This window comes from Armigeres subalbatus, chromosome 2 (genome assembly GCF_024139115.2).
Source record: "Armigeres subalbatus isolate Guangzhou_Male chromosome 2, GZ_Asu_2, whole genome shotgun sequence".
NCBI classification, from domain to species: Eukaryota; Metazoa; Arthropoda; class Insecta; order Diptera; family Culicidae; genus Armigeres; species Armigeres subalbatus.
The window spans coordinates 429,109,453-429,137,276 of record NC_085140.1 but is presented as its reverse complement, the minus strand read 5'-3'; the positions used below and the strand labels follow the sequence as shown (position 1 = coordinate 429,137,276).

General features: G+C 42.2%; 1 protein-coding gene across 1 annotated transcript in view; it reads right to left on the bottom strand.

Moving 5' to 3' along the window:
* The window catches only part of LOC134213554 (lachesin), a 608,862-nt gene that overhangs the window by 502,150 nt on the left and 78,888 nt on the right, over window positions 1-27,824 (bottom strand). Inside the window, exon 2 of the mRNA XM_062692704.1 lies at window positions 4,489-5,360. Within this exon, the coding sequence (XP_062548688.1) occupies window positions 4,489-4,669 (181 nt within the window). The 5' untranslated portion in view covers window positions 4,670-5,360. The remainder of the gene's footprint in view (window positions 1-4,488; window positions 5,361-27,824) is intronic.

Below are 27,824 nucleotides of genomic sequence, written 5' to 3'. Positions count from 1 at the left end.
CCACCAGGGTGAGCCTACTGCGATGGCACTCGAGGAGAGTGTCGAACACGCAGTAGTAAGTAGCTAATATTAAGCTCGTTTTTACACTAGAATGTAAAAGCTTTTTCACACCCACACAGTACCTTGATTGTACCTGATCTATACTTATAGGCAGTTTGGAATGTCGTAAATATTCTGATAAATTGTGAAATTTATTTATAATGATGCAAAAATGTATCATGTTTCATTATCTTTATACATTATTCATTATTCATTATCTTTATTTTTTTATTATCTGTATTCATAGAAATTATCAGGGTATGATGATGTATCATGATGATTATTTGGAACAGCAATAGCACTACTCAAGAATAGTTTGAATGCTCTAGACCATCGTTTCGTGGGGGCAGCAGGGACTATGACCAAGGGCTTTACGACCCCTCCCCACGGCCTTTCCAATTTGGGGGCTTCCTAGGACACGACCTATGGGGTCGACACTTCAGTACATTATCTCTTGTAAAAAATGACCATCGTTTTGCCTATGACCACCATAACTGTTCAATATTTTCCCAGGAATTGCCGAAGGAAATTATAAAGCTCTGAGTGAAATATTGGTATCAAACAGCGCCCAGCGGCATCCAACCAATGAATATAAATTGTTCTTCCCGAAACGAAACCTAAGATATCTACGATTTCTGAAAACTGATATCTCTCACAGAAAGCAAAGAAGATAGTAGCAATCATTAACATATTTTGGTTTTTATAACTTCCTAGAATGCAAAAATGATTTCATATTACAAATTCTTGGGTGAATTTGGAGTTAGCTTGTAACATTTATTAAAATAAAATGTAAACATATTTGAAAATATTCTGCAAATTAAAACTTAAGCAGAATACTGATCGAATGCAATATTTAAGTTATAATCTGCAATTGCTGAATCTCAAACTTCCGTTCAATCCAAACGCTTCCAGTGAAATTTAATCAACGAGTATGGCCGCTCCCACCCTTCAGTGCCAATCAAAAAACCATTAACAGCCATCAGTCAATCCCTGCAATTACTAGTGCAAACCAATTCGAAACCCTAACGAACCAGATCCTCCAGCCCAGAACTAGCCCGCCCCGGCCAATGAATGAATGGAATCCAATTCGTGGCAGCTCATTCATTCCGCTCAAATGGAACGACCAACTAGTAGTGTAACCATACCAACCACCGCTGCCGCGCCGTACCACGTGTTTGGTTACCATCGACCACTTTCCAAGATGAAGCACTGCAAAAGCTTCCATCTTTTTTTTTCTTTCTTCCACAGAGAACGGGAAGCGAAACGAGCAGCAAAAAAAAGTGCAGTTCTTCTACACAGAGACTGCGGGACTGTAAACTTAGTTAACCTCCGGCAATGGATCTGCACTTCAAACTCGTAACTCGCTGCTGGCCGGGGAAAGCCATGATGTGCATTTGATGTGGGGTGAGCAGACGACTTGCTTGATATAAGGGACGGCGGTGGAAAATGCTACAGTTATTTTAGCCGCAAATATTCAAACTAAAGCATTACACTGCTAACAGAGACAAATTGAATTATGTCGTGCAGAGATTTGTATGTTAATGGTGCAGATATCGAAAAAGTACTGAAAACTTCCTGTTCAAAGTCCAAAATTCTACGCGTGTTCCAAACAAAAAACCAAAACCATTTCAAAAGTTATCCCGGATTCACAAACCTCGTAATTACTTTAGAGCATATTGTTGAAAAGTCAGGAGGTTATGAAGTTGCGGTCAATTTATTCATTCGTTGCGTTCTCTCACACTTCTCCCGCACTATAACTGATTCGCCGTAGGCAAAAAGTGCGGAAGCTGAGATTTTCTCCTCCCCAGTTGTATTGCATTTTTTCCCAACTCATCATCGTCGTCGCAATCGGTTGCACGAAGCCACCCAGAGTCGGAAGTGGACTGACTTTCCGAAGAACGTTCCCATGTTTTACAAGTGTTATTTTTCCACTTTTTTCCTTTCACTTTATTTGTACTACGGGCAACGTGGTCGCATAGGAAAGGGAGCGGTCACGTGGCAGTACTCTTCCTCGCCGAATGATTTGCGCGGTTCAATTTTCCATGGCGGAGAATAAAAGTTAAATAAAAGTTGTTTTCCTTCGGGGGCACCAACGATGACGATGCGATGCTGTTGCATTTGATTTCTCTGTTTGAGATGGCATTGAGACTGGGGAACTGGGGCAAGGATCAGGCGGCGGTTTGATTTCGTTTAAGTATGATAAATGGCTCTCGTCGTGGGATGAAATTTCTCACTCAAAATAATAAATGGGTTTTTAAAATTGGAACTAGTAAGCTGGAGAAGATTCCATCAATGAACACCAAAAGTAGCGCAGAAGATTATTCATTTGGAACATCGTGGAAAGAACAAAGAAAGTATCAGAAAAATATATTAAGCTCGTTTAGTGGAATGTATTAAACCGTCTAAGACGAATTAAGTACTGTCCATTTAATTCCACCAGTTAATTTTCGTTATCTTTGCAGATACGTATTTCGACCACAACTGTGTCGTCTTCAGTGTCTTGTACTTGACTCGACTTGGCACTGAACACTGAACACTGAACACTAGACACTGAAGACGACCACACAGTTGTGGTCGAAATACGTATCTGCAAAGATAACGAAAATTAACTGGTGGAATTAAATGGACAGTACTTAATTCGTCTTAGACGGTTTAAAGAAAGTATCTTGATTGGTGGTTCGTAACATGAAACTTCAATTTCCTAGGTTTGGCAGGTTGCGATGAAATATTCCACAACAAAAGTATTGACGTCTTGAGGAGTTTTCTGATTGGTTCATAAACTGCAATTTTACAAAATGAGACCACCTGTGGCGAGAGCCTAGAATCAAAATTGATGAGTTCTGGATGAACTTTTACTTTTACTACAGTAAAAGCAACATCATTTCTACCAAACGACACGACAAAACTACTCTAATATGATGCCATGAAAATGTTTCTTCCCCCTGTAAAAAAAATCTCCGCGAAGCCACAGGAACTTCATCCTAATTCCTTCGAAAATTCATCCGAATTCCTTCGGGAATTCATCCGAATTCCTTCGGGAATTCATCCGAATTCCTTCGGGAATTCATCCGAATTCCTTCGGGAATTCATCCGAATTCCTTCGGGAATTCATCCGAATTCCTTCGGGAATTCATCCGAATTCCTTCGGGAATTCATCCGAATTCCTTCGGGAATTCATCCGAATTCCTTCGTGAATTCATCCGAATTCCTTCGAAATTCATCCGAATTCCTTCGAATTCATCCGAATTCCTTCGGGAATTCATCCGAATTCCTTCGGAATTCATCCGAATTCCTTCGAATTCATCCGAATTCCTTCGGAATTCATCCGAATTCCTTCGAATTCATCCGAATTCCTTCGGGAATTCATCCGAATTCCTTCGAATTCATCCGAATTCCTTCGGGAATTCATCCGAATTCCTTCGGGAATTCATCCGAATTCCTTCGAATTCATCCGAATTCCTTCGGAATTCATCCGAATTCCTTCGAATTCATCCGAATTCCTTCAGAATTCATCCGAATTCCTTCGGGAATTCATCCGAATTCCTTCGGGAATTCATCCGAATTCCTTCGGGAATTCTTCCGAATTCCTTCGGGATTTCTTCCGAATTCCTTCGGGAATTCTTCCGAATTCCATCGGGAATTCATCCGAATTCCTTCGGGAATTCATCCCAATTTCCTTCGGGAATTCATCCCAATTTCCTTCGGGAATTCATCCCAATTTCCTTCGGGAATTCATCCGAATTCCTTCGGGAATTCATCCGAATTCCTTCGGGAATTCAACCGAGTTCTTTCGGAAATTAATTAAAATCATTTTGGGAATTCATCCAAGTCCCTTCGGAAATTCATCTAAATTTCTTCAGAGTTGAGAAATGTTTTGGCAATACTATGAAAAGTAATATGTATTTATATATTGACCTCGGAATTGTATTTAAATAAGAAAAAAAAAAATTTGTAAATATGTATTTATATATTGGCCTTGTATTTATATTGGCCTCGGAAACCAGGTCTGTTTTTTTACATTTTTGCATCAGCTCTCGCGAAAAAATGGATGTTGAATAATATTTTTTTTGTGCTACACATAGGTTAATAGATGCCCCACATTATTTTTCCCTTATGTTGTGTGAGACCCTTTATGGAAGAACGCTAGAAACAGGCTTTAAACAAAATTCGAATAGGAACTTTGCAAGGCGAACTTATGGAATGTCCCCACCCTCCGCTCACAAGCGCAATAGGATCTTCGCATCCTGTTCATCGTGGGATGCTCAGCAGTGTTCTAACGTTGTCTTCAAATTGATTGCCAAACGGAACCCCCACGGGAATCTGTCATTTAATTTTCCCTGAAAAAATAATAATTTTCCAGAAATTTCCTCTGCGGGAAACCCACTCACCACATCTGAACAGCAAGAACAACAAAACGGGCGAAGGACCCCACCCGCACAAGCTACTCACCTTTTGCTAATCCGAGCATTGTGGATGCCACCGAGTAGCAGAGCAGGAAAAATGTTATTTTAATAATCCCCATGTTTGTCGGACGTCGTTGTCCCGGTCGATGCCACCGGCAGCAGCTTCGCTCTTCCCGCAGCTCGTCTCTCACCGAGGTCGTCGTCGTCGTTGTCCTACTCGTCGTCATCGTCCTTGCTGGTCGGCTGAGCTTTTTCGAAGTCTCTGACGACGACGCATTCAGCTCACGGGCTTCGTCAGGACGATGTTGATGATGATGCACTGCAGCAGCCACACCAAAAGGACGATTATTGAAGTTGAAACTACTTCCACATCCACTTCACTCTCTTCTCACTTTGCTCGAATTTTTTGCAACACGTTGCAACCAATGAATGAACAAAAAAACACCAGAAAACACTAACAAACAATGGATGCTCCTCGTCCCACACTCGCGCGCACTTGCACCAAGTGAGTGGATTTCTGCAGCACCCGTGCCTCAGTTCACGCCAGCTACGCTTTCCGAGTGAGAGTGTAGTTTTTATTTATTCACCACTTTGGCTACGTTTCATAATTTTGCCGAAAAAAATCTGCTTCTGCTGTTGGTCCCGAGCGCTTTTTTTGACTATTATTTTCAGAGTCGTTAAACCGAGCCAGCACCGGGAATCCCGGCTTAGCTGCCCCTCCAGAACTGCATAACAACTTTATTTTCTACTCGGTGAGATGATTTTTTTTTGTTGAACAGCGCAAAAAAGCCACAGGAATTTCTTGTCTATGCTACCGGAATAGTTTTCAGTTTCGTCAGGAAGCCTGGTTGCACCTTTCGCGAGTCTGATTTGGCACTATGCAGTCTTTCGAGCCACGACGCTGACGCAATATGCTTTCTGCAAATGAAAAAGACAAGAATGAAATATTAAAAATTTTGAAATGATTGTGGCATAACTATCATCAAACAAAGATCAATATTTTTTGTCTGTTACCCTCGAATCAAGCTATTGAAAAAATCCCTCCCACAGTAATCTTTCGTGAGAATAAAACATGTTCGTTCCCTCCGATGTGAATGGCTCAAAACAACAATCCAATTTACCTCATTGTAATAATTTACCTCAGAATCCTTACCAACCCGAGCACATCCACACGTTCGTCTCTCGCAAATCCGATTTACCTAAATGAGTTTCCAAAAATCGATTTACTTAATCCTGTTCCCGACGAACCTTCGTTCCCACGGAGGATTTTCTCTGGAGAAGTGTGGAAGCGACCACAAAAAAAATCGCTACCCAGAGCGTTTGCCTCAAGTCCCGGTTTGAGTTTCGGAGTAATATTCATCGGAAAGTTCATTCAGCAGATAAGATTTAATGATGGGATTGGATGATATCTTGTTGGAACTGTAATCACTTTCTTGGTAAATTTTTAGGTTTTTTGATTTTGGTAGTTTCTCTTGGTCGATAGGGTTTCAGTGGTTACAGTCTGTAGATCATCTTGCTTGGTTTATTCTCGGAATCATGTCTAAAATAAAAATCAGTGCCAATTGACTGGGCCCGAGTCGTGTTGGTTGGTTCCTACAAATCGAGTAAATTACACGACACTGAGCTCGGTGTTGAATTCTTCGTTTAATACTGGCATCGCAACATTGGCCCTACGCCGCATTGTCTTCATCATTCACAGTTTTTTGCACGATTTCAAACAATGCACATATAATATAATTCTTCTTTTGTAATCAAACTCAATTTATGATTACATTTACATAGAGCAGTTCTATAAACTGTATGATCGAACAGAATTCGAGTCCAGAACATCATAAAAAAGGCGCATGTCACTCTACCCGCACGATCTTACTGCACCTAACTACATTAGTTTCTGAAGGTTATTTGTTTGATACGACTAACGCGTTTTTTTATAATTCTGGACACAGAGTAGTAAATTAACTAAAAACAACCATATTTTGCGTTAAGAATTTTTGTAATACGAACATTTCGAACATATTCGCCATCGACCGATCTCTACTGAAGCAACCACTACCCGAACTCGGTTACTCGGTTACTCGGAAATCCACACCCCACGAAAGCACTACGAGTGTACGGCAATAATTCTCGAGGCAAAGAGGTTTCCTCGAGACAGTTAATCCGGCCAAAACCGTAGGCGAACGCTGCACATAGGAGTACGCAGTGTAAAAGCGTGGCCAAAACTATGTCAATCATTTGTTCTTCTGTAAATGCATGCAATATAAACGGCAAAGTGTATTTTTTTTGTTTTTATGCTATTTGCATTCATAACAGTGAAGTATGACCACTGGCGGCGTCAGTTATTGTTATTTGATAGTGCACCACTTAGTGCAAGAACGCTGTCTTAGAGAACTACAGCGTGCTTGCGACGAGTGGTGCCCACCTCTGGATCCGTCATTGAGTATGATCTTTTTTACGTTATTCTTCATTCTTTGGTTATTATTACTTACTAAATTTTGGTCCTCACTCTTGTTTGCAAGTGAAACATAATTTATGTGAGCATTGTCGCTCAAAACCAAGATAATTTTTTTTGACTAGCTTTTTTAGCAAACTTCACTTTAATAAAAAAAACAAATAAGTCACGATTGCGTGAGGATGCGTGAAATGTTTTATGTGGAGCTTATTAAGAAAACTCCAATCTTTCCAACGCTGACAATTATGTTGCTTGGACGGGTTTGGAACCTAATCAAAAGTTTTATTTTGTAAACCATATTATTGTAAAAAAGGTAGAAAAAAGCTAGCAAATAATATCATCTGAAAACGGTTTCAGATCAAATCATGCTTGAAAACGTTGTACATACCCACATCATTGATACCTTAAGGGGCAGCAGGGACTGTGTCCAAGGGCTTGACGATCCCTCCCCAGGCCTTCTGCGAGTTGTGGCGCCTGTCTAGGATGTGGTGGGGTTTGACAGTGGGCCCTGTTAAACCTCTATAAAAAGCTGCATGTATCCGCAAGTAGGCTCCGCCAAAGCGACCGTGTGCCGCTCAAAGCGCCCAAGCCCAAGTTCTGGTGTTAGATGGGACGCTAAACAGACCTGACACGACGGCCCTCCGGCGAGCCAGGAGGTTTGCGCAGGCCCAATAAGCCGCCTGGAAAACCAAACATTACGCACAATATAAGAGATAATGCGACTCGATATAATCGGCAAAGACCTAGGCGACGAATAAAGGATCACGATTGGAAGCTTGGAACATGGAACTGCAAGTCGCTAGGTTTCGCAGGTTGCGACAGGATGATCTACGATGAATTACATCCCCGCAACTTCGACGTCGTGGCGCTGCAGGAGATTTGCTGGACAGGACAGAAAGTGTGGAAAAGCGGGCATCGGGCGGCTACCTTCTATCAAAGCTGTGGCACCACCAACGAGCTGGGAACCGGCTTCATAGTGCTGGGTAAGATGCACCAACGCGTGATTGAGTGGCAGCCAATCAACGCAAGGATGTGCAAGCTGAGGATTAAAGGCCGTTTCTTCAACTATAGCATCAGAGACCCGACGACGAGAAAGAAGCGTTCTACGTACAGCTGGAGCAGACATACGATGGATGCCCACTGCGGGACGTCAAAATCGTCATCGGTGACATGAACGCGCAAGTAGGAAGGGAGGAAATGTATAGACCGGTCATCGGACCGGATAGTCTGCACACCGTATCGGGGGCAGCAGGGACCATGTCCAAGGGCTTGACGACCCCTCCCCAGCTGTCTGTGAGTCAGGGAGAACTGCCTAGGGCGTGGTGGGATTTAGCAGTGGGCTCTGCTAAAATCCCTCCCAAAAAACCACAAGTGCCCGTAATCAGACTCTATCAAAGCGACTGTGTGCCGCTTCAAAAGCACAAGCCCAGGGAGTGCTACTGGCACATCAGGGTTGATACCAGTAAGACCCTGATTATAGCAGCCCCACCAAGGTGGCCAATAGAACAGTTCAACCAGATGATCGACAGGCTATCGGCCGACCTAGTAGGTCGGAGCCCGTTCATTATAGCGGGAGACTTTAATGCTTGGGCGGTGGAATGGGGCAGCCGCTGCACCAATCAGAGGGGACAAGCGTTACTCGAGGCACTTGCAAAACTCGACGCAGTACTTGTCAATGACGGAGCCAGTAACACATTCGTAGGAATGGGGCCAAGTCATGGATAGATGTAACGTTTGTCAGCCCCAGTCTGGTCCTGGACCTGGACTGGAGGGTAGACGAGGGCTACACCCATAGTGATCACCTAGCAATTCGCTTCAAGATGGTGTGCAGCGTCCGAGGGCGGGTGATCCCTGTCAGGTCCGTGGGTGGAAGACCAATCACTTCGACAGCGAAGTTTTCACCGCGGCCCTGGGACTGGAGGCCAACACCGACAGTCTAAGCAGGGATGCGCTGATAGCTGTCCTATCACGCGCGTGCGACGCTACTATGCCGAGGAAAGCCCTGCCAAGAAATGGCAGACGCCCGGTATACTGGTGGAGTGCCGAAATTGCAGCCCTACGATCAGCCTGCCTCAAGGCTAGACGTAGGACGCAACGAGCCCTCACCGAGGAAGAAAAAGCGGTCCGCCGGGAAGTGTTTCAAGCTGCGAGACTGGCCCTAAACAAGGCCATCAAGAGCAGCAAGAGAGCGTGCTTCGACAACCTGTGCGAGGGTGCCAATGCGAATCCGTGGGGTGACGCCTATAGTATCGTGATGGCCAAGACCAAAGGAGGCTCTTCACCCCCCGGTCACCGGACCGGTTGGCGAGGATTATCGAAGTACTCTTCCCGTCCCGAGCCACAAGTCCCTGGCCTCCTCCTGTGCTGCAAGGCGCTGGGAGTGTGGCCGAAATGGTGGCTCCGGTGACGAACGAAGAGTTACTCGCAGTGGCTAACACCCTTGCGATGAACAAAGCTCCAGGCCCCGATGGAGTTCCAAACAGTGCACTCAAGGCAGCGATCATAGCGAACCCGAACATGTTCAGGCTAGCTATGCAGAGATGCCTGGATGAGTGTTGTTTCCCTGAGAGATGGAAAAGGCAGAAGTTGGTACTGCTGTCGAAGGCCGGGAAGCCTCCGGGTGACCCATCGGCGTACAGACCAATTTGCCTGATCGACACGACGGGTAAACTGCTCGAGAGGATCATCCTCAACAGGCTCACCCCGTACGCAGAGGGTACGGATGGCCTGTCGATCAATTCAGTCCTCAAGACTGCAGAGGTAGCGATCCAACGGAAAAGGCGAGGAATTCGATACTGCGTTGGTGACACTGGACGTGAAGAACGCATTCAATAGTGCAAGCTATGATGCCATCGCGCTCTCGTTACACCGGCTTTGCCTGCCGGTGGGACTGTACCGGATCTTGGAAAGCTACTTCCAGAACCGTGTGCTGCTATACGAGATTGATGCCGGTCAGAAAAGTGTTCCTATTACCGCAGGAGTCCCGCAAGAGTCAATCCTGGGCCCGGTACTATGGAACCTGATGTATCACGGGGTTCTGAAGCTAAAGTTCCCTCCTGGTGTGAAGATCGTCGGCTTTGCTGACGATGTAACCCTAGAGGTCTACGGGGATTCAATCCCCGAAGTAGAGCTAACCGCAGAACACGCGATCAGCACAGTGGCGGACTGGATGAGTGCGAGAGGCCTTGAGCTCGCTAAACATAAGACGGAGGTGGTTATCGTCAGCAACCGTAAGTCGGCACAACATGCAGTTGTTCACGTGGGAGACGTCGTGATCACTTCAAAGCAGAGTCTGAAGATTCTTGGGGTCATCATAGACGACAAGCTTACCTTCGGTAGCCATGTCGAATATGCGTGCAAGAAGGCTTCGACTGCTGTGGCGGCATTATCGAGGATGATGTCCAACAGCTCCAAGGTGTGCGCCAGTAGACGTAGGCTACTGGCAGGCGTTGCCGCATCTATTCTTAGGTACAGCGGCCCGTCCTGGGCAAAAGCACTGGGGGTAACCAGTTACCTGCAGAAACTGGAGAACACCTACCGCTTGATGTGTCTCAGGGTGATATCGGCCTACCGCACGGTATCGCGCGACGCATCCTGCGTGATAGCGAGTATGATGCCAGTCGGGCTGGTCATTCGGGAAGACGAGGAGTGTTTTGACCTACGTGGCACCAGAGGAGCCCGCGAGCGTACCAGGGTGACTTCGGTTGCCAAATGGCAGCGCGAGTGGGATAACTTCTCGAAAGGTAGGTGGACCCACCGGCTGATTCCTAACATATCAAGCTGGGCGCGGAGACCCCATGGGGAGGTTCACTTCCATCTGACACAATTCCTGTCAGACCATGGCTGTTTCCGACAGTACCACCACAGGTTTGGGCACGCGGAGGTCCCCGTCTGCCCTGACTGCCCAGGTGTTGACGAAACTGCAGAGCACATACTGTTCGTATGTCCTCGTTTCGACGTCGAAAGAAGAGCAATGCTAGACGTTTGCGGCCGGGACACAACTCCGGATAATCTTATCCAAAGGATGTGTCAAGCGGTGGAGAAGTGGAACGCAGTCTCGACTGCAACCACTCAGATTGCCTGCAGCTTGCAGAGAATCTGGCGCGCCGAGCAACAATCGACAAGCATGATCAACTTGTGATTGGTAAGTTAGAGCGAAAGTGCCGAACGCGAAGAAGTGTGTGAATGGTCTGCCCATGCAGAGGTATTGGCGCAGTGGGTGGCAACCGAGATCGTCACCTCGAAGCATGGCAGAAGGGTGAATGAATAGGTGTATGTATGGACTGCACACGCCGCGCTGGGAGTAGCGCAGGAATGTTGGTTCCTACGACTACTGATACCCCGCGGCGTGGCAGAGGAGTGTGGGTGAGCATCCAAGTCAGTCTCACATGGTACGAAAGGAATGAGTTGAGTCGAGTTGAGCTAGTCTCATATGGCATGAACGAGGTGAGTCAGACTCACATGGTATGTCAGAAGTGGGAACCTAAGCGAAACGTCCCACAAGGGATGCCAGAGGGAGTGTTAGGTCGAATGACTCGAGTAGTATGTGTCAGCGCGAACTGAATGAATGAAATAGGTGAGCAGTCTCACATGGTACGATAAAGGTGGGCATACAAATTAGACCGACATGGCATGAGAAGGGTGGGCACACAAGTTAGACCCACACGGCATGACAGAGGTGCAACAGAGTATGTAGGGTGTGTTTAAGGGCGCGATAGAGCGAGCACCCAAGTCAGTCTCGCATGGGACGGGTGCCTGTGTGAACGAGAATGAGCGAGTACGTTTAGTACTGCCATCCCCAGAAGTAGTACTGCGAGGTAGTTCCTGGGGGAAACGATGGTGGAGCCCAAGGGAGTTTAGTCGGTATTACCGGTATGGTCGAGTCCGACACTCCAGTACACTTCCGTGTGGTAGTTTGGCAACTACAATGCACGTGTACTGGGTTAGTGTGTAAATGCATTCTCCCTTGTAAAAAAAAAAAAAAAAAAACACCGTATCGAATGACAACGGCCAACGATGCATAAACTTCGCAGCCTCCCGCGGAATGGTAGTCCGAAGCACCTTCTTTCCCCGCAAAAATATCCACAAGGCCACATGGAGATCACCTAACCAAGAAACGGAAAACCAAATCAACCACGTTCTAATCGACGGTAAATTCTTCTCCGACATCACGAACGTCCGCATTTACCGCAGTGCGAATATTGAATCCGACCACTACCTCGTTGCAGTATGCCTGCGCTCAAAACTCTCGACGGTGTACAACACGCGTCGGAGTCGGACGCCGCGGCTTAACATTGGGCGGCTACAAGACGGTAGACTAGCCCAAGAATACGCGCAGCAGCTGGAAGTGGCACTCCCAACGGGAGAGCAGCTAGGCGCAGCGTCTCTTGAAGATGGCTGGAGAGATATTCGATCCGCCATTGGTAGCACCGCAACCGCTGCACTTGGCACGGTGCCCCGGATCAGAGAAACGACTGGTATGACGGCGAATGTGAGCAGTTAGTAGAAAAGAAGAATGCAACATGGGCGAGATTGCTGCAACACCGCACGAGGGCGAACGAGGCACGATATAAACAGGCGCGGAACAGACAAAACTTGATTTTCCGGAGGAAAAAGCGTCAGCAGGAAGATCGAGACCGTGAAGAGACGGAGCAACTGTACCGCGCTAATAACACACGAAAGTTCTATGAGAAGTTGAACCGTTCACGTAAGGGCCACGTGCCACAGCCTGATGTGTGTAAGGACTTCGAGTCGAGTCAAGTACGAGACACTGAAGACGGCCTTACTGTTGAGGTCGAAATACGTATCTGTCAAGATACAATTAAGTGGTGGAATTCAATGGGATTGTATAAACTCGTCTTATGACAAGTGAAGACATTCCACTAAAAGGCTCAAAATAATTTTCTTATCAAAATGGCATCCGTTATTAGTTGAATTCTAATAACGAACCTTTAGGCAAAGTTGTAGAAAAACCTTCGCACTAGAAGTCAACCATACAACATATTTTGAAATTCAGCTTCTGGAATGTGTTATTGACAAACTACTAAATGATCGAACGCAAATTACTGAATGATCGTTAACATCCTTGTTCAAGAGGATTGGAAGCCTACTTTCGAGAGGAGATACCTTAAATCATGCAAAAGTTCGAAGGGGTACCTCTCATGAAAAAGGTTGAGAAATGCTGCTCTAGTGTAATTAATCTTAGTTTGGTGTATGTCTATCAAGCCGGCGGGCAAATAACTGCATAGTTTTGACTTTGGAGAACTTTGGACAGGCCTTGCGGGTTCTTGCTGGGTCTAGCGTGTGAGGCGACTAGCTTTCAATGGTTTTGGATGATCTGTTCAATCAGTCGATAGACACTCGAGGGAACCGACTTCGAGGGTTCGGCTTCACCGGGGCTCGAATAGCTTTCCGATGTCGGGCACCGGACTCATTTTCAGGATGGACTTCACTGCCGTAAACAACCAGGAAGGCTGAATGGTCGAATTATTCAAACTTGACTTGGCGTCCGTTTCAGGCTAGGAATAATGGGTCCTAAACAATAAGAGCATTTCAAACAGGTTAGGGTATTGCTGGGCAATGGGATTGGCTTATGCCTAAACAATCTTTTAGAATACCTGATTTTGATATAGATTTTCCTCGCAGGAAATCCTCTTCCTCTACCATCTTTATTCGTGATATTACTCACAGAAAAGTTGAAGTTCCTGGAAGAATCATCGGCGGAATTTCCAGAGGATTCTACTTCTAATTCTTGATTGACATATTAAGAAAAAATATATGGTTTTATTGTATAATAAAGCCTTTCCGCCCTAAATGTTTGCCACTGAGATAATGTCCAAATCATATTTAGCCATTTTATCAATTGGGACGATAATGAAAACATGCTGAATGTATCACATAAAGCGGAGAGATTCAACTGTGTGAAATTGATCTTCTCAGTGGTTTGTGAAAATTAAAAACAAAAATCGCATTGGAAGATAGGTGTCCGAAGTTTAACGTAGCCGCCGCGGACTTGACTTCGTGTAAATTTCGAAATAATTCGTAGTGGTGATTAGAATGAATTTCTCGCCAAAAGTCAAACGAATTTGTCGAGGAAGTCAAAAAGAATCCTTCTTCTTCTTCTTCTTCTTCTTCTTCTTATTGGCATTTCATCCCCACACTGGGACAGAGCCGCCTTGCAGCTTAGTGTTCATTAAGCACTTCCACAGTTATTAACTGCGAGGTTTCTAAGCCAGGTTACCATTTTTGCATTCGTATATCTGGAGGCTATCATCGTGCTGATAGTTTTATGCCCAGGGAAGTCGAGACAATTTCCAATCCGAAAATTCCCTAGACCGGCACCGGGAATCGAACCCAGCCACCCTCAGCATGGTCTTGCTTTGTAGCCGCGCGTCTTACCGCACGGCTAAAGAGGGCCCCGTCGTCAATGGATGTTTGAACGAATTTACAATGGAGATTCAAACGAGCTCTCATTAATTTTGCATGGAAACTCGAACGACATTCACGAGGAAATTCCATCGATAGTTCAAAGGATAATTCAAATATCGACCCTCTACAACCCCAATTTTTGTTTCCGCTCTAAATCGCTATTTTGCTTTCTAAAATCGATTTAAACACGGTTGCAAATTTTTAATCCGCGGTTTTATCAATTTCACACTTTTATTTTTAAGAATTTTGTTTTTCATGTTTATTATCCAATCATTCATTTATTTTTTTGATCTATTAATCTTTTTTAGCTGACTTTTAGCATTTTTTTAATTTTCAGTGTTATTTTTTTTTCGTGTAACGAGTTAGATAGATATTTTAGAGTTTAACATGTGTCACTATAACCTTCCATCGAATAAAGTTAGTTGTAGAAAAATACAGTCGCCTCTCCACATCTCGATATTGAAGGGACCATCGAGATAGGGAGATATCGAGGAATGGAAGGAAAATTGAAATGGGTACTAGATCCAAAAAAGCTCGTTGCTATGAAAAACGACAACAAAACAAATGTCGTTTCCTGTTGTTGATGTGTTTGTTATTGTCCAAAGATGGTCTAGTAGCCCAAAACCTGACCATATCGACATAAGGAGAGTGAATCCTGAACAAAATATGATCAGAACCCATCGAGGTAGAGAGATATCGAGATAGGGAGGTTATCGAGATGTAGAAAGCTCAAATATATGTAGATTGAAGGGACTGAGGAAACCATCGACATAGGGAGAGATATCGAGATACAGAACATCGAGATGTGGAGAGTCGACTGTACTAAACTACAAATATTTCATTCTTCAAAGATATGCGAGCGAAAAAACGGAGATTGCTCAATTTTCAATATTTTTGTTTATAAATGTATGGAACTTTTAAAATTGCCCGCATTTAAACATGCATTGAAGTTTAAATTATTGATCAACATGAAAAACTTTTCGAAATCTGATCAATTGAAAATTAAAGACTTGGGCATTAGGGTTAATTGCTAAGATTTTCCGTGAAAAAGTCGAACGATTTATTTGTTTCGTCATGGCTGAAAATGCGTGGAGTGAGTACAATTGGACCTCTCAATAAGACTCGTCAAAGTCAATGCGAGCTGCAAAGACTCCGTGTTCCAAGTTCGAAGGTCTCATTCACTTAGCTATTCTTGCAAAAGTCTGGCTTTAAAGCCAAAGAGCCCGAAACGATTTTCTCTTGCAAGCCATGTGCCGTAAATATTAATTTCAACTTTTTTTCCACTGACAATTGCATGCTTCTCTATCTATCAGCACAATTTTTCAACTCTTCTCGTATCATACGACAACAACGACATCGATTTTGTTTGTTTCTCCATTTCGAACAAAAAGATTATCCCTCGTTGGGGGAAGTGGCATTCGAACAGCCAACAACCCAACCGTTCAGGGGTGAATTTTCCAGTCACAACTCGCACTATGAGGATTGCACAAATCCTCTAAATTGGTGTGAGGATGCGACAAAAAAATCGCCATATTCATCCACCTAATGTGCGTTTTTTGTCGGAAATACTTAATTGGCTAAATTATTTCTAATTGTTTATCGATTAGTTGAAAGTTCATTAAAAGTTTCAAATACCTGTTGGCTTTTTTTAAATTTCTGTTTAAAATTCATTATAAGATCATCATCATGTTCTGCGATCGAAATCGATAATTTTGGATAGTCTCTTGATACAAATTTGAATAATTGAACCTCCAAGAAATATAGTTGATAATTATATTATGTCTTTTTTATGCTTACCGGAGACCCCATTGCAAAGAAGATATAGTTTCAATGCACCCTGTTTCGTTAATTACTAAGTCTCCCTTACGATTACAACGGTGCTTTTTAAATGTTGAGCAATATATTACGTTTATTCTTATAAACAATTGAAAAAAAATCATTCGATTATCCGAAGCGATAATAAAGCCATTCGGAGCGAACAACAGGGACAAAAATCAGCTCAACGACAACAATGACCAGACAGCGGAGCATCACCCATCTGGTGTCGGAGTTGGACAGGCATTAAATATACATGACCTCCAGGCCAGTGAGTGTTTTTCAGCAGGACATGTTAGCAGCACACACACACACATGCATTGACACTTTCGCGGGAATTGTTTTTACTTTTTACTGATTTTTTGTTTGTTTGCTGGACAGTTTGCACGAGTTTCCTGTAGCGGGTAGAATCGACCAGATTGAACCAGAAGCATGCAATTTTCCGCCATCTGCTCGGCCTAACTTCCATCCTGCGAGTGAGAAGTCTTCTGTAGCATTACTTCGAATGTCAATACATGGAACGTCATTATCCCGAAGTCAAGAAATATTATATTGGCGAATCACGTCACATATAAATAAGGATTGTTTCAAAATAATAAAAATAGCATATCGAAAAGAAGGGAAAAAGTTCTTATGAAAGAAAAAGAGAGAAGATGAATAAGATTGTAAAACGTGGAAAAATAATAGGCAATAAGTATTCGGGAAAACAGCATTCGAAGTCATGTAACCGCAGTACGGTTGATACCGTTGTTTGCTCCCCGTGTCCACGTGCGATATCACAACGAGAAACATGAACCACTCGGACGGGGAGTTGTCTACCGCCACGACGCGCCACCACCAACATTGCCGCGGGGTTATTGTGCGAGATTGCATCGCCGCGCGGTGAAGGGCGAGATCAAACGGAGCAGGAGACCATCATCATCATCCCACGCTCGCACGTCCATTTGAGGGATTTTCCTGTCTGCCACCAGATGCTTCGATGGACGACCGGGATGAAAATGCAATAATAATAAACAGATAACGCGAGATTTGTGGAAGCAGGCCCATACAATGAGTTTAATCCGATGACGATGGCGAACGGAAGGGTTTAGTGTATTTTGGGTGAATGCTTGTGAGGTTTTGCGTTCGGTTAGGGGATTTTGGACTTTTTCGAAAGTGCTTGACAACCTTATTAATGTGTTGATAGAATGATTTTGTTTTGCATGTGAATTATGTCTGTAGTGCTACAACACTCTCATTTGATTATTGTTTCAGGATTAGCTAAAAAATCCTTCCCCTCGGATATGTTACCTTGCCGCGGTGGGTCGGCTTACGCCATTAGCACTGATATGGCAACCAAAGACATATCCTGTCGTGGTGGTATCACGTGTTGACTATTTTTGTTCGGTGCCGCGTTACATATCTGGCATTGACGCACCAATTTATGGCATATGCATGTGATCCAACAGACATCATGTTTTGGAGCCTTTAATGGTAGTGCAGTCACGCAGAGGCCTTTTCCATCAGTGATAATGATGTGAGTTCTCTTCTTTTCGGCAATACTTTTCTGTTGCGTTCCCTGTTACGATGAGTCGTAGCCACGCTTATACTTAGCTAGCTAGGCATTTATTGAAAAACAAAGTATTCAAGACATTCGTAGGGAATCGACTGCTGGATTCACTGAGTATAAGTTTTTTCAAAACTAGGAACGTGGTGCCAGTTTTATTTTGTTATGCCTCACTTCGAAGAGCAATAATAAAAAATACCACACATTATAATGATGGTATATGAACAATCTTATGACGGCTTCATTCTCGATAATTTTTACTAATAGTAGGGAATAGGCGTGATGAAGCTTTACTTTGCCACCGAAAAGTGAATCCTATAGCTGACTCATAGCTGATCATTAGTACATTATAGATATTGACAGTTTAGAGACTTAGAACATAATAATAGTCTTAGACTACCTGAATAGACCAAATGCACGAACAGTTTCCACTTTTTACAAGACATAACTTACATTGTGTTTGATAGTATTGCAACAGAACAAAAACCATGAAGAACCAATAACTTAGGTAAACTAAGTAATTCGAGGAACCCATACCTTCTGACCATAAAGACAAAAATGACATCGTACACATCAATCTATATAATTAAGAATGAGATAATGGGAGAGAATATCTATTAAAGTTGTAAATAAAATGTCTTTTGAGCCAGTTCAACAGTGTCTTAATGGACGACATGATCCTTGTACGGCTGGAAAACTGCTTCAAAAGCTATTGAACACTTTCTTATATTTGATAAAAAAAAACTTCCGTCTCAGTTTCTACGATGAAGCATTGGGCAGCATGTTCCATGTGAGTCGGATAAACTGCTTCGGTTGATTTTGAACGCGTACAATGACAATAGACGTCTAAATAGCATAAAAACTGGCTAAATAATGTGACTCTGACAAGAAAATGACAAAAATGACTTTAAACGATTACGATGTTAGTTAGCATGAGACCTCTCTGACTAACTATGAACGTAATTCCCTCTGATTTAGTTGCAACAGCGTCTTCTTGGACGACATGTTCCGTGTACGGCTGGCAAACTGCTTCGAACGGAATTATGCAACGGTATCATCAAAGGCCTGGTGCAGAGGTTTCTACTCTATTCAGAGTCCCGCCAGTAAACCTTCACAAAAAAAAGGATTAGCTAAAAAATCAATCTTTGTGGACTTCGCTTTTATTGGAAATGAAAGCGAAGGGTACCGAAGGGTATAGGCGTGTGCCGTGATTCGCCATTTAAATTTTCCTTCCATTCTTCGATCTCTCCTTATCTCGATGGTCCCTTCAATATCGAGATGTGGAGAGGCGACTGTATTTTGAAAATATTGAAAAAGTTATCTATCGAATATTTTCTTGCCCGCCAACAAGTGTGAATATTAAAAAATTACCCGTGGCTTAAAAAGGTTGGACAGGCCTGTCCTAAGAAGAAGTATTTTGTGCAAACTTTTCGTCCCATATCTACACAACAAGGCAGTTGCTTTATTGGGTCACGTCGCGTGTCTTCGGGCAGTGCTGTTCCCATGGGCGTAGCCAAGGGGGGGGGGGGGAGGTGGCAGGGTGGCCGTCGCCCCCCACTAAATTGTGGAAAGATTGAACGGGTACTGAAATGAATTCCCTCAAACATGTGCACTTTACGATCCAATCATATACAGAAATAGGTGGTTGAAATTCAAAAAATTCCCAAAACTTATTAGGGCATCCAGGATCCATAATATATGAAAGTTCAAAACAACTCGAAACATTTCGGGCTCAAAATTCTCCTTGAAATCCTTCTAGAAGCTCCCCTGGGAACTTCTAAATTCCTTCGGAAAGTTATCCACAAATTCCTCTGAAAATCGTTCGAAAATCCTTCTCATGTAATTGTAATTCCACTATTTTTTTTTTAGGAAATTCACGAGGAAATTCCTTGAAGATATCTCTTCTTCTCTCCAAGATTTACTTCTAGATATTTCTTCGGCTATTCTCTCTTCAGGAAGAATCCGGCATTTCCTTCCAGCCACCAGCCAATAGCTCCCGCAACAATACATACGGAATTTCTTCCCAAAATTCCACCAGAAGTTTCTTTAAAAATTTCTGACGGAAATCCTCAGATTTAGCTCCATAATTTTACTTGTAAATCTATAAGAAATTCCTTCGGAAATTCTTCTAGGAACTTCTCCGGGCATTCTTCTCGGAACTCTTCCTTTAATTCCTACGGGATTAGGGTTTCTTACCCCATTCCCAGCCTAACATGCGTACGACTGCATTATTTAATTGATATTTATGACAGGAAGCAGCTTTTCCTGAATTTTGTGGGCTGTATAATACTGCATTGGGGTTCACTTCTAAAAAATAGCTATTCGTGCTAAATATCGTTCAAAAAAGCTTTTATTTGATTTAAATCAACGAGGTGCAGCACTCATTTCAGTCATAGCGATTCCCATTCCGGCATACAAAAAAAACTAATTCCCGGCCTAAGCAAAATTTCACTCAATCTCTCAACATTTTACTCTCATTCTCTCTCGGGACGGTAGAAAATGCGATGTAAACAAAAATATGCACGTTCCACGACAACAAGATGCCAGATGGTATTATTCATAATCATTTTTATTTAGTTGAGAAGATATATTTACTCATCCAAATTTCTTCCAAATACTTAAAAACAATATTTTTTTCACCTTTTAAAATCGAGAGAATTATAAATAACATGATAGCGTCAACGTATTAGACAATTTTCCGATTAACGATGAAGGATTATTTTCATAATCCTGGCCTTTTGGCAGCACGGTGCTGCTAGAAGTTCTTGGGCCGAGGTGAATTTTTGTTCGGTTTGAGAATACATTTTAAAATGTATTCTAATATGTTTAAATAAGTTCTAGTGAAACTAACAAATAAGAATAATTGAAGTGCGTGTGTTTAAAATTATGGTGTGGTGATTAACAGCTTCAAGCAATGGTTGTATCGAGCTCTGTGACGATTTTCAGGTAGGTGTTTATTCGATGATACCGTTTTGTAAAAGTGGAAAGAATCACTCCGGCTCAGTGGTGTGGCATCGGAGAGCGAAATTTTTAATACTACATTTTTATTTTCTACAATTGGATCAATTAGGAGTAAAACAAGTGATAGAAAAATATTGAGTATTTATTGTGAAAAATAAATGGGAGACTTTTTGAAAATTATCAACCATAAACCTACGACTTCCAAACAGTATAAATCATTAGTTTTCTGTGCAGTGAGCCGGGAACCGGGTCCATAGGCCCAAGTAGTGATTTACCCTACTTCCAGGAAATTTTTCTGGGAATACCTTCAAACATTCAATAGCGAAATCATGTAGCATTCCAATCTGGAATTCTTTTGGCAATTACTTCAGAATATCCTTCAAGAAATCCTCTAGAAATATCTTCATGAATTTCTCCTGGAATTCGTCCAAGTATTCAAAAATTATTCCCCAGAAATTCTTACAGGTATTTATTCGGGAGTTCCTTTAGGTACTTCTCCAGGAATTCCTTCAGGAATTTCTCCGGGAGATTTTCCACGGAAGTGTACTGGAATTCCTTCCGGACTTCAATCGGAATTTACTCGGATATCTGCCAAGAGTTCTTCCAGAAATTTCTTCGGAACAATCCGCAGGGATTTTCTTCAGCAATTAATCTGGGAATTTCTGCATTAATTCCTCCTGGTATTTTTCTAGGAATTCCTTCAGATATTTTTTCGGAAATTCCTTTAGGAACTTCTCTAAGAATTATTTCAGGACTTCCATGTGGGAATTCCTCCGGAAGCGCTTATGGGAGTTCCACCGGGAGTTCTTCCAGGAGTTTTTCCAAGAAATTCTCCGGTAACACCTCCAGGAACTTTGCAGGGAATTCCTGGACGATATTTGACAGGAATTGCACGGGAAATGGGATTCTGGAAGTTCCTTCAGAAATATTTTTTCTCTTCCTCTAGGGTATTCCACCGGATGTTCCTCTGAAGTTCCACCAGTAGTTCCTTCGGGAATTCAATCAGGCTTTCTTCCAGGAATTCTTTTAGCAATTCTTTAGGCATTTATCTACAAATTCCTCTAGAAATTCCTCGGAGAATTTCTCTGGGAGTTCTTACGGGAATTCCTCCGGGAGGTTCTTTTAAGAATTCTTCCAGGAGTTCCTCCTGGAATTCTTACGGAAGTTCCTTTGGGAGTTTATCCTAGAATTCTCACGAGAGTTCCTCCAGGATTTCCTACGGAAATTCTTCCTGTTGTTCGTCAAGAAATTCCTCCAAAAGTTCCACCGGCAGTTCCTCCGAGAATTCCTCTGAGAATTTCTCCGGAAATTCCTATAGATAATCCCCCGGGAGTTCCTCCGGAAATTACTCTGGGAGTTTTTTTTTCAGAGAAACACCCGGAGAAACTGCAGGTGAAACTCCCGGAGGGATTCTCGTAGAAACTGCTGGTGGATCTCCCGGAGGAATTCCCGAAGGAACTGCCGGAGGAGCTCCCGTAGGATCTCCTGTAAGAACTCCCGGAGGAATTTCAGGAGGAACTCTTAGAAGAATTCCTAGAGGACCTCCCGGATGAGCTCCCAGAGAAACTATCGGAAGAACTTCGGGAGGAATTTCCAGCTTAATTTCTGAAGAAAGCCTAAATGATTTCCTGAAAAAAGCCTGAATAATTTCCTGGAATAGCTTCTGGTGGAACTCCCGAAGGAATTTCCGGAGAAACTCCCGGATGAATTGCTGGTGGAATTCCCGGAGGAACTCTCGAAGGAATTTTCTGGAAGAATTTCTGAAGAAACTTCCGGGAGAAGCATTCTCGGAAACAAGAGAATTCATCTTATAGACAAATCTCGTCTAGCTGAAACCTTTATTGGGGTTTGTAGCAGGACCATCATCATCATCAGAGGACCTCCTGGAGAATTCCCTGAGGAGCTCGCAGAGAAATTCTCGGAGGAGCTTCTGGTGGAAAATCTATATAAATTCCTGAAGAAGCCTAAATAAATTCCAATTCTGCCGAAATTCCCGGAAGAATTTTCAGAGGAATTGCCGATAGAACTACCGGAATAATTCTCGAAGGAAATCCTAGAGAAATTCTTTGTGGAAATGCTGGAGGAACTCCTGGAAGAATTCCAGGAGGAATTTTCGGAGAAACTCCTGCAGGATCTCCCAGTGGAAATCTTGAAGTTTCCACCGGAGTTCTTTCAGGATTTCATTGCGAACTAATCTAGGAATTCCCCCGAAAATTCCATTGTTCATTTCATTTTCGGTATAATTTCTGTATAAATTTCCGGTGGAATTCCTGGAGAAATTCTTTGAAATTTTTACAAGAAATTATTCGAAACAATTCACGGAAAATTTGATGGAATTTACACAAGAAATTCGAAGATTTTTCGTGAATTTTGCGGAATTTCCACGGAATATTCTTATTCTTAAAAGTTATGAGAAACAGCACGAAATTATTTGAATTATTGCAGGGAATTCTGCAGAACTTATAAAGAAGTTCGTGAAGATTTTCTTGGAGTAAATAATGGTGGAGCCCTCAGGGGCCCTCCTTAGCCGTGCGGTAAGACGCGCGGCTACAAAGCAAGACCATGCTGAGGGTGGCTGGGTTCGATTCCCGGTGCCGGTCTAGGCAATTTTCGGATTGGAAATTGTCTCGACTTCCCTGGACATAAAAGTATCATCGTGCTAGCCTCATGATATACGAATGCAAAAATGGTAACCTGGCTTAGAAACCTCGCAGTTAATAACTGTGGAAGTGCTTAATGAACACTAAGCTGCGAGGCGGCTCTGTCCCAGTGTGGGGATGTAATGCCAATAAGAAGAAGAAATAATGGTGGAATTTTCGGCAAAATTTATGGTGAAATTCCTGAAAACACTGCCGAAGAAGTTGCTGGAGGCATTCCTTAAGAATCCCTGATAGAATTTTGGATAGAATGCCAAGAGCAATTGTCGAAGGAATTCCTGGATAAAGCTTGCATATTGATTTTTCTGCCTATTTTATAATAAATATTATTTTATATTGTTTAGAAATTCAGATGTATGGTTCTAGTTTTCTCAAACTTATGGAAATCAGAAATCAGGATTTTTATAATAATTGTTATAGCCGATTTAATATTCTTTCTGAATACTAAGTTCGTTAATATTTTTCTCACTTTATTTAAAAATATCTGATGAGCAATAAATCACGCATTTTTAAATCCATTATTGTTTTAATCATTATTGTTTAGATTTGGTTTGGATTTGGTTTCATGTGTTAATATTCATGTGTTTTTATATAACTACTATAAAACTACGATTTGGAAGACCAAAAAAGTTGCCCCCCCCCCTTCTCGAAATCCCGGCTACGCCCCTGGCTGTTCCCACTCGATAATTATTTTGAACAGATTTGAACAGAATATTCCATTCCAGATTGGGATACGTTCACAACTTAAAAAGTGATTTTCGGGGTTCTCGACCCCCTCCCCTCATATAACTTTTTTCCATGCAAGTTATTTTTATCGACACAGAAAATGGCGGACTTGGGAATCTCAGTAGCCGCTAAGTTGTAAAGGCCGACGGAGGCCCTTCGTAGCTTAGTTGATTACCAGTCTAACGTACTGAGGACGGTGAATTCGAGTCCCATCGAAGGAAAGTGGATGGAAGCTCTTTTAGTCGGTATTCAATTAAACATCTTTCCTCATTCTAGTGTCCACAAGGACTTGATTAGGATCACTATAATACACCTAGAGCTAAAGAGGAAATAAAATTAGAAACCAACAAACACGTGTTTGGAGTGAGTGTTTGTGCTGCCGCTCGGCGTTGCACTTCCACAGTTATAATTTTGTGGGAGACGGAAACACCGTCGATAATGGTTTGGTCAGAAACCTCTTTCCTTTGTCCAAATTATTTTTCTTACATCTTAAATAAAATTATCATCAATAGGGGGAAAATGCCCCAAAACGCACCCTCCCCCCGGGGCAAAACGCATTTTGAGTATTCCCTCATATTTACCGTATTTTGCATGCCCGTTATAAAACAAGATAAAAAATTATGTAGGTTAGGCAAAAAAGTGTCAAAATGAAATAAAGGAATGCTGGAAAACCCGGAATTTTCCACATTTTGATGCTTCATCTAACATTTCAGCGAAGCAAAACGCCATATGGTGACTAAACAACAATGTACCACGCGTCTCCACGCACTGGCCATTCCAGAATGCTGATTCGCAGACGCGTGGTGTGTTGTTTCCAAGGAGCTACCAGCTAGAAGGCGTTTTTCCTAAAGAGTTTTCCAGCAACGAAATACCTATCATCACTTTTTTTGAATTGTGAATATTATCAATATAATTGAGATTTTCTACAATTTTTAAATGGCATCAGCTAGCAATATTGTTACTTTGTTGCATGAGGTAAAAATACTCATGAAAATCGTTACAGCTAAGACATTAAGGCCGTATTAGTTTAGCTTGGGCATATTGTCCCTCCTTCCCGTGAAATGCTTTGTTCCACGATTAAGTAGAAGTGTAGGGGAGAACGGTCCAAAATGTATTCCTGGGGCAAAATGGCCTCACTCATAAAATCACTCATATAATTTGTTGTAATACATTTATGAACGAATATTACCCTCACAATTCAAAATTAGTTATCCATCAATGAGCTCCATTGGAAAAAAAAATTAGCAAAATCCCTTCATATTCACTGAAATTTAACGATTTGCTATTCTTCCACTACATGCGTAAGATTGTAGTTCAATCCATTAAAAAAAAACAGCCCGTTCACCATCATTTTACATGCCATTGAATCATTTTCGGACCAGACCACCATTCGGCCGTTTTGCTCCAGGCCTATTTTTAAAACATTTTTAAATGAGTTAGAAAATCATGAATAAGAGATCATTTGTTTTGAAAAAGAGATTATTGTGAAATGTAGCTGGGTTTGTAAATTTTGCACCTATACATTGAAATGGTTGGGTATTCTTGTTTATATGGGCGAAAACATCGAAAAATATTAAGGGGTGCAAAGATTAAATAAAGCAGAGAACCAAACAAAGTAAGTGTACTAATTAAAGGCCCAAACGCGATATCAGCGGAACGGCGACGGAAACGGCAAAATTTGACAGAAAATATATGGACAACTGTCAAATTCCGCTGCATTGCGTAAGGGGCTTAAGCCTCCGCTCCGCTCGCTCCGATGCGATGTGACGAAAATCGTGGAGGTTGTTTTGAGTGTGAGTGAGAGTGAACGATAAATTTGCTCTTGTTTTGCGACGCACAAACTGGTGTTTGACGATGCTCATTGTTGTGAGTTTTGATGCTAATACAGTCCCTTCCCGATTTTGGCAATACCACCGGATTTTAATGTTGCCCAAATGGGGATGTTGCCAAAAACGGAAAAAGAAATTTATACGAAATTTCATTTTTTATTTTTGTTTGCATGATTGAAGCTTAATACTTAGAATATGTACTACAAAGTATGTGGAGTGTGTGATGCCCGTGCATCATAATTGGCATTTTTGTGATATTATTCATATCTCGGAGATTGTAGTTCAAACAAAATTGAAACAAACTTCAGATTGCTTATCAAACGATAATGTAACTAATTAGCCAATTTCATAATACAAATTTAATAATAAATAATATTCTAAATTAACAATAGCGTCGACCACGTCCTTACAAAAATTGTAGTGATAAAAAACGTTTCTATTGTAGTTCATTGAAGTGGTGACTTCAACCTGACATTTCATATAAATTTTAGTCCACAAAAATGCTTGTTTTTATCATAATTCATTATGTATCAAATAGCGATCCGACGAATACAAGATGACTGTTGATCCCGCCACGTCCAGTGATCCGACGAGCCCCATCGTGCCCACTCCTGTGAACGCGATCGTCTAAACGTATCCACACCCAAACCGCAGAAAGAGGATTGTCTGCCACACGAAAGGTCAGAAGACGAGTCTGCGGTCAGCGCATTGTATTTCATCGTAAACAAGATAGCCTTTGTGGACAAACTGAACTACGTCCAAGGAATTATTTTCTAAACTTAAGCCAAAATATCTCACAAAAAATCTAGTTAATTGCTATCCCAAAATCAGGTAAAAGCTAATTAAACTCGCAAACTATCATTGTAGTTAGTAAAATTAATGCTGGGATCTGTTGATCTATATATATTTTACAGTGAATTCTAACGCTTATTCGGGATTAGAAAACACAGCTAACTTGCATTCCCAGGCTGTTCTTAACATAAGGTGAGGACATTCAATTTCCTATCATCCAGTATACTAAAACGACCATAATTAATTAGCTGGTGAATAGTTAAGCCCGTGGGACAAAATTTGAATCCATCCATCTATCAGAGTTGAAAGACCAGCGGTGAGATCCTTTTACGATTTACATCTTAAGTTCGATAAAAGAAAACCCCTTCAATATCAGTAGGTAACTAATAACGAGAAATCTCTCGACACGAATTGTTAAAACGATTGCGAATTCGAATCACCAAAATTGAGTTGTAGTATATTTGTGCTAAATTGAATCACCATTAACCTTATTTATAATTCCGCAGGAATTTTGTAACTCCCTTTTATTGGAATAAAGTTAACGAAATCTACTGGTTCGTTTATCGCTCAACAATGACTAAATGTGCTATAAATTCGAATTCTTGTATAATGGATTTTGATGGAGGAACTCTCTTGTCGTTCGTGTGATTAAGAGTAAAGTTCTGTGCACAAATTTCGCTGACATTATGGAAAAAAATTAACGCAAGGCATAAGACGTTCCATTGTTTTAGAAAATGGTAACGAAAACCTGCATTCTACACTCCACTAACTAAAACCAAATCCCTTTGCACTAGTCGGTCTCCTAGCACTCAACCCAGGAGTGCACCTCCTTTTCTGAGTGATAGTGTGGCCAAGAAGCTGGAAGCTGGAAGATCATTTGCGGCATGCCACCTCTGACATTCGACAGCAGTCAACCTGAAATGTGAAAGGACAAATTGGTGCTCGCTGCAGGTCATCGCACTCCAGTTCTTTGAAAAGATGGAAGAATCCTACATCAGACTGAAGAGGGAAGCAAAGCAGATCGGACTAGTCATCAACACAAGGGGTGACCAACTCTAAACTTTTGTTAGTATCCAGAAATACTAACAAATACTAGCAAAAAACTACGTCGTATCAATGTAAGTTGATCGAAGAAGCCTGATTAAAACACAACGCCACCCAGTCAATACAGTCCACCCC